Consider the following 7746-nt stretch of genomic DNA (forward strand, 5'->3'; position numbering starts at 1 on the left):
TAAGAAGGGGAAGAAGCCCTATATTCCACCATCTCCGTCAGATCCAGATCCGGTGATGCCTCCGATCTTCCTCCACCATTGTTTTCACCATCGGTAATTGATTGATCACAACTCCGTGATTTCAAATTTGGATCTGATGGTGGGTGGCGATGGTGTTTAAGAGTGATCCACGGTAAAGGGAGGCAGTTGTTTGGTTGCGCTCCGGTAGAGCTTCACCGGAGAAGATGACCGGTGGCGACTTCTCTGCTGTTACTGCTCGCCGGACGACGGTGGGTGGTGACGAAGCTGGACGCGCGGCTGGCCGAGGGAAAAGAGAGATGGAAGAAGGAGAGAGTTGAGGGAGAAGAGGGAGGCGGGAGGGTATAGGGAAAAGATTGATACAATGGAATAACTCTATATATTTGGTATATAGCTACAATAGGTAAATTGAAAATTCATTGTAGCTATAAAAAGCAATTAAATTAGAAGGTAATTCTCTTCCATAAATAACCCTTAGAATTAGCTATGGCAAGTAAATTTACCATTTTCAAACAGCCCCACCCTGCATCAACCTGCACCCGTCCTGGCCCGTTTTTTTTTTTTGTTGTAGCGATTTTGTAGATCTAGAAAACCTAAATCAAGATTTAATATTATTGCATTGAATAAAAAGATTCAGAACATAAATGGCAATGGAAAAAAAAGTCATGGACATTTAGTGAACTGCTGCTATTTTTGTAGTTTTTCTTTTCGTAAAATATGATACATTTTAGAGTGACAAGGCATTAGGTGAAGAAATATTAATATAATAACCTATCTACTATTTTTACCATTAGTTAGTCCTTGGTTAAATTAGTTACGAGCCATATTTTGAAAACTCAAGCGTATTTCTATTTGTCTACAAAAAATTAGGGATGGAAAAATAGAACTAGAAATATATAAAATTATATTAAAACCTTTTCTTTTGAATGTTTTTTCAAAAGTAAAATGAAAGGGCATTTATAAACGGGTACCCATTTATAAACTGGGCGAAGTGCACAAATAGCCACTAAAAGCAGCTGCTTTTATTTTAAAGCCAGTGTTTTCAATGTATTTAGGCTTTAGCCACTGCTTTAATAAACTTATACCTGACTGGAAAAAAATACCCTTCTGGTATAAGTTATACCTACGCTTTTAATCCCACAGAACCAGAAGCAGCAGCAGCAGCAGCAGAAGCGGCGATCGACACTGTGATCGCAATTCTCTTCCAATTTCAAAAATTCAACATTCTCATCCAAAAAATCGACATAGATAAACAATAAGTTATACTTTCATGTGTTTCTATCGATTTTTATTTCGATATAGTTATACTTTTTCCGATTTGTATTGATTTGATTATATAGTAGATAAGAATTTGATTTTTTTTTTTTGAATTTCTGAATTGATAAAGTTAAGGACATCGCCTCCTATGATAATTCTATAAAAGTTGAGCACATAATATTAAGGACATAGTGTCTTCATTTTGGAAATTGAATTCAAAATTAAGGACACAATGTCCTTAACTTTGATTCTACTGTCCTCATTTTGCAAATTGAATTGAAAAACTTAAGGACACAATGTCCTTCACTTTGTAGTTGTTCTTCTGTATACTAAGTCCTGAAGTTTGAGTTTCAAATTGAAAAAGTTAAGGACAGGAAGTCCTTAAGTTTGAATTACAGATTGAAAAGTTAAGGACATGAGTCCTTAAGTTTTGACTTGCAGGTTAAAAAGTTTAGGACAGGCAGTCCTTAACTTTTAATTCCAAGTTTAAATGTTAAGGACAGGCAGTCCTTAAGTTTTAATGTCTGGTTCAAAAGTTAAGGACAGGCAGTCCTTAACTTTTAATTCCAAGTTCAAATGTTAAGGACTGGCAGTCCTTAACTTTTAATTCCATGTTCAAATGTTAAGGACAGGCAGTCCTTAAGTTTTAATTCCAAGTTCAAATGTTAAGGACAGACAGTCCTTAAGTTTTAATTCCAAGTTCAAATGTTAAGGACTGGCAGTCCTTAACTTTTAATTCCATGTTCAAATGTTAAGGACAGGCAGTCCTTAACTTTTAATTCCATGTTCAAATGTTAAGGACAGGCAGTCCTTAAGTTTTAATTCCAAGTTCAAATGTTAAGGACTGGAAGTCCTTAACTTTTAATTCCAAGTTAAAATGTTAAGGACACTTAGTCCTTACCTTGGTCTTGCACTTACAGTACACCTGTTCTTAATTATACAAGGATTGCTTTATAACGTATGTCCTCAGTTTCCCATTCTCTTGACTTGCAGGATGGAAACAATATGCATTATAGTTGCTTTTATGGTAGATGGACTGAAGACTATAAATATCTTGATCATCAAACAAAGCTTTTTCTAGTACCTGAGTCAATTCGGTTTGAAGATTTCATTAAACAGATCTTTGAGCTTATTGAATTGGATAGAGAAAAGTTTGAAGCAGTGATATGGTTTGATATCAACCTTGGAACAAGCAAAGGAATGCTTGTATCTAAAGATTCTGATCTTCACACATGTATAGAGTTGCTAAAAACTCATTCACTCTTCAAGGGCTGTCATTTCATAGTTGATATTTCGGAAAGAGTTTTTGCATCTACAAGCAATGAACATGTCAACACAGAAACTCAACATGACAATCAAGACAAATGCCAACAGATAATGAAAATAGATATGGTTGAAGCTCAGCCATTAAATGAAGAGGTGCTTCAAACATTTGATTCTATTCAAGTAGAAGGACAAAGCATTATAGAGATTGACAACGAACAAGCTTTGGGTATTCAAGTCTTAGAGAGTGCACCGGTAATCGAAGAAGTTGCTGAAAAAACCTGTACTCAAATAACTAGATGAAGATCAAATTTGAAACAAAAAGAATCCCCAACTACGATATTAAGAGAAAATGCTTCGCTGGATGAAATAAAAGTCGGATCAGTATTTGACAAGAAGAAGAGTATAATTAACTGTTTTTCCAATATAGCAATCAAAGGACATTTTGAATTCAAGGTTGTTAGATCAAGCTCAACAAGATATTCGTTGACATGCAATGATGATAGGTGTTGTTGGTGTGTGCGTGCTTTCAGAATTAAAGATTCAACACTGTTCAAGATAGTAAAGATTGAGAAAAAGCATGACTGCTCTATTAACACTATGAAAGCAGATCAAAGGCATGCTACTTCAAAGTTGATTAGTGGTTACATTATCGACAATCTTCGGGACCCAAGATTTGAAGTTACACCAGCTTTTGTCATGGCAGAGATGCAAAAATTGCATGGACTAGACATTGGATATCACAAGGCGTGGCGTGCTATTCAACATGCTTCCGCTTTAATAAGAGGAAGTACCGAAGAGAATTATGAATTTTTGTCTTCATACTTGTATATGATGACAAGTATAAACCCGGGAACTTATACTAACATAAAGATAGACGACAACAACAGGTAAACAATTTAGGACATGCTGTCTTTAACCTTGTTAACTTTTGAGTTGTAACCAGAAGTTGAGGATTGGCTGTCCTTAAGTTTTGAACTTTGAAATCAAAGTTAAGGACAGCATGTCCTTAACTTTATAACTTGGAAATGTAAGTTAAGGACTGACTGTCCTAAACTTCAGGTATTTTTAACCTTATTTTATATTGTATTTTCAGGTTTCTTTATATGTTTTATGCATATGGATCATCAATAGCTGGTTGGAATCATTGTAGACTAGTGATTGCTGTTGATGCAACTTTTTTGAAGTCAAAATATCGTGGTGTTTTAATGATTTCAGTTTCAAAGGATGCAAATAACCAAAGTTTCCCATTAGCCTTTGGAATAGCAGAATCTGAAAATAACAATTCCTATGAGTGGTACTTTAGTCAGCTGCAATTGGGAGCCGTGAGAATTTATTTTTTTTATCAGACAGGCATCAAGCTATTGCAAATGGCATTGCAAAGGTATATCCTGAAAGCCGTCATGGGATTTGCGTCTATCATTTGGAGCAGAACCTAAAGCGAAGGAAGGTGAAAAGTGAGGTCATAAAACTTTTCCAAAGTGCTGCAAGAGTATACAGGCGCAAAGAATTTGACCTATACATGTCAGATATAGCAAATGTAGATAAGAAGACTTATGACTACTTGATGGAAGAACCACCGGAAAGATGGGCACGTTCTTGTAGTCCACGACGAAGATATGACATGCTCACAACAAACATAGTTGAGTCGATGAATTCTGTCCTATTAGAAGCAAGGGAGCTGCCTATACTAAGAATGATGGATTTCATTCAAGTGAAGCTACAACGTTGGTTTTATGAAAGAAGAAATAAAGCAGAAGGAACATTTTATGATGTTTCTTGTTGGGTAGAGGAGGAATTGAAGAAAAGAATAGATTTAGCATTTACTTTGAATGTAAGTATTATGTTCTATGTTTATATTATGATTTTAACATTATTTAACATAATGTACTCACTTATAATTTTTCAACATTGAAGGTCTTCCCTGTTGATTCATGGCGTTCTAGAGTTGAAGAAGAAGGAATAACTTTCTTGGTGGACTTAAACAAAAGAACATGTGATTGTTTTCAGTTTCAATTTGATGAATTACCATGCATACATGCAATTGCAGCTATCAAGAAGAGAAACATCAAGAAGTCCAACTTTTGTTCGCACTGGTACTTAAAGGAATCTTGGCTGAAAACATATGAAAGACAAATACATCCTGTAGGACATACTGATTCTTGGATTGTACCAGAGAGTGTTAAGTTACAAATTGTTAAACCTCCAGATTTCAAAGTGCCACCAGGTAGAAGGCAAAAGAAAAGGCATATTCCTGCTACCGAGCCATCAAAAATAACATTCAAATGTGGTCGTTGCAGAAGAATTGGTCATAATAGAACATCTTGTATATATTCTCCTGCTCTCCATCCATTTTCAAGAAAGCATAGAGAAGAGTAGATATATCCACTTATGTTTATCGACTCTTTTAAGTTTTTGCTATAGATTGTATTCATTTAGATTATTCTTATTTGAGCAGATGTCTGAATTTTGAAAATTTCTTTCTTGTTACCTTCTTTTAATTTCTTTTGAGTTCAACAATTAAAAGTTACGGATAGGAGTCAGTAAGTTCAAATTGCAATTTTAAAACTTAAGGACTGTCTGTCCTTAACTTTGAATTTCAAGTTCAAAAGTTAAGGACATGAGGTCCTTAAGTTATAGTCCCATGTTTAAAACTTAAGGACTGTCTGTCCTTAACTTTGAATTTCAAGTTCAAAAGTTAAGGACATGAGGTCCTTAAGTTATAGTCCCATGTTTAAAACTTAAGGACTGTCTGTCCTTAACTTTGAATTTCAAGTTCAAAAGTTAAGGACATGAGGTCCTTAACTTATACTTCCATGTTTAAAACTTACGGACTGTCTGTCCTTAACTACAAGAGTCCTTAAGTTTGAAATACAAGTTCAAAAGTGAAGGACAGCCAGTCCTTAAGTTTGAATTACATGTTCAAATGTTAAGGACAGGAAGTCCTTAACTTTGTGTTTCAAGTTCAAAAGTTAAGGACATTTGGTTCTTAACTTTGAATTTGAAGTTCACTTACACTTAGTCATGAACTAATACTAACAAACTCAATGGACAAATCAACACTTGAGAGAAACAACGAAATTAATAACAAGATGCCTTGATATAACTTCTGAAATTGTAATTTTGCATAGCTTGTGACAAAAAATTACGCTATGCCGACAAAATATAAGTGCCTTTTGACAAATTAACAGAATATTTCAGAAGTTTCCTAAACTTGCATAATTCATATGTATCCTTTACAGCAATTTTATACAAAAGAACACCACAATTCTTTACAACTCCTTTGGACAGAAAGTTTCATTTTCACTCTCATAATCATCGCCAACATTTTCTGGTGGAGTATCATAACCAGAATTTCGTTTCCATTCACCATATGCCCAAAGATTTGCAGCAAGTTCTTTTCTAAAGTCTTTTATGTCTTCGGGTTGGAATTGCTCCACGTCCTTTTCAATCATCAGCAACTCGACATATTTGATCAGGAATGCACCACAATCAGTCCTTAGAGAAATGTAAGATATGCAGTTAATTAAACAATAAATCTAAAGTACATATAAATAATATAACAAATAACAACACGTACGATCCATTTTGGTGTGGTGATCTTTGCCACTGTATATCAAATTTGTTGAAGACATTCCCAAAAGACTTGTGATGTTTGTCAAACTGTGCGAACTTTAGCAAGTGGGGGATCATGCGTGCATACATTTCCATGTGTTTCATTCCTGCCTCATATGGCTCACTGTATATGGAATCGTATACATCAATCTTTTTCTGATTCAAGTCCAATACCCCCAACAGAAAGTGTGTCACAACATTATCATCTTTTGAAGGAAGCCGACATGGAAAAAAGATTTTGTCAACCTCTTTCCAAGCAATTCCACATCTACGGCTGTCCCCCCACACATATGGTGTCAGAAACAACTGATCATCACCAGCACACCAAAAGTCATCAGTAGCATCTTCACTGAAATCTTTATACACAAGTACCATATAGTTATCAAAAAGAATATCAGTAGTTGTGCATCGAAAAGGATGATCGCGAGGGTGGTAGCATTCCTTCTTTCTCAGATAATATAGGGCAATGTCAATATGCTTCATAAAAAGGCAAAAAATAAAACAAATCCATCAGTCATAAAATAATTAAAAAATGATATATTAAGAATAGAAAAAATAAATGCTTTGTGAATTATCTAACCTTATCATCAAGTACAAAACTGCTATCTTAAAGCTCAAGGAAGAACATTTTGCTACTAATTTTTTGATGATACAATTTGTATGGATTTTTCCTCACACCATTATCATCAGCATATATATCAATTTGTCCCCTGAAAATTTTGAAAATATCAAAGTTAGAATTTAATCCTGAACTTAGCCTTTCATGTTGAAAAATTAACGACAGGCAGTCCTTAAATTTGAATTAGAAGTTCAAAAGCTAAGGACACTTGGTCCTTAACTTATAGATTCAAGTTTAAAACTTAAGGACTGTCTGTCCTTAACTTTGAATTCCAAATTCAAAAGCTAAGGACAGGCAGTCCTTAAGTTTGAGTATCAAGTTCAAAAGTTAAGGACATGAGGTCCTTAACTTATAGATTCAAGTTTAAAACTTAAGGACTGTCTGTCCTTAACTTTGAATTCCAAGTTCAAAACTTAAGGACAGGCAGTCCTTAAGTTTGTCTTGAAGGTTCAAAAGTTAAGGACAGCAGTCCTTAACTTTAAATTACAAGTTCGAATATTAAGGACACATGGTCCTGAATTTTCACTTACAACTTCAAAAGTTCAGGACAGTTAGTCCTAAAATTAGTCTTACAATCACAGAAGTTAAGGATGTAGTGAAACACATTAAGAGACTTACTCTTTTTTGCGACCTCTCCTTTTCTCCTTGCCCAACCACACAATGAATTTCTTCATTAATTTTGCATCTTCTGTGACATAATGAAAAATACACCTACGAGTATATGTTGATTTTATCCAACCTGAACTCTTCGGAGTATTTTGATTGTCTGCCATGGAACTTACTGCTTTTCTTTCCTTATCAAAAGGAGATTTCAACTGCCAACTTAGCTTCTTGTTCCTTTTACCTCGACCAAGTTCTTCTTCAACATTTCCTTCAACCTCCATAGTCAAAGCCCCATCAATGCCCATTTGTGTACTTGGAGGAGTAGGAGTAAGAAGAGAAAATGACGGACCATCATAACCAATACTGTCTCT

General features: G+C 34.8%; 1 protein-coding gene across 1 annotated transcript; it reads left to right on the plus strand.

Moving 5' to 3' along the window:
- Positions 225-4917, plus strand: LOC109233793. Its single transcript, XM_019399655.1, has 7 exons — positions 225-269; positions 1074-1205; positions 2269-2821; positions 2969-3428; positions 3635-3835; positions 3892-4372; positions 4456-4917. Exons 1-7 carry the CDS (start codon positions 225-227, stop codon positions 4915-4917), a joined length of 2334 nt encoding a protein of 777 aa, XP_019255200.1.

The sequence above is a fragment of the Nicotiana attenuata genome, chromosome 10, assembly GCF_001879085.1.
Source record: "Nicotiana attenuata strain UT chromosome 10, NIATTr2, whole genome shotgun sequence".
Lineage (NCBI taxonomy): Eukaryota > Viridiplantae > Streptophyta > Magnoliopsida > Solanales > Solanaceae > Nicotiana > Nicotiana attenuata.

Excerpts from the sequence above, each read along its gene's own strand:
- LOC109233793 (XM_019399655.1), top strand. The coding sequence starts at position 225 with ATGACCGGTGGCGACTTCTCTGCTGTTACTGCTCGCCGGACGACG. Across the intron at positions 2,822-2,968 it reads AGAAGTTGCTGAAAAAACCT|CAATCAAAGGACATTTTGAA; the intron begins GTACTCAAATAA and ends TTTCCAATATAG. Across the intron at positions 3,836-3,891 it reads AATAACAATTCCTATGAGTG|GCATCAAGCTATTGCAAATG; the intron begins GTACTTTAGTCA and ends TTTATCAGACAG.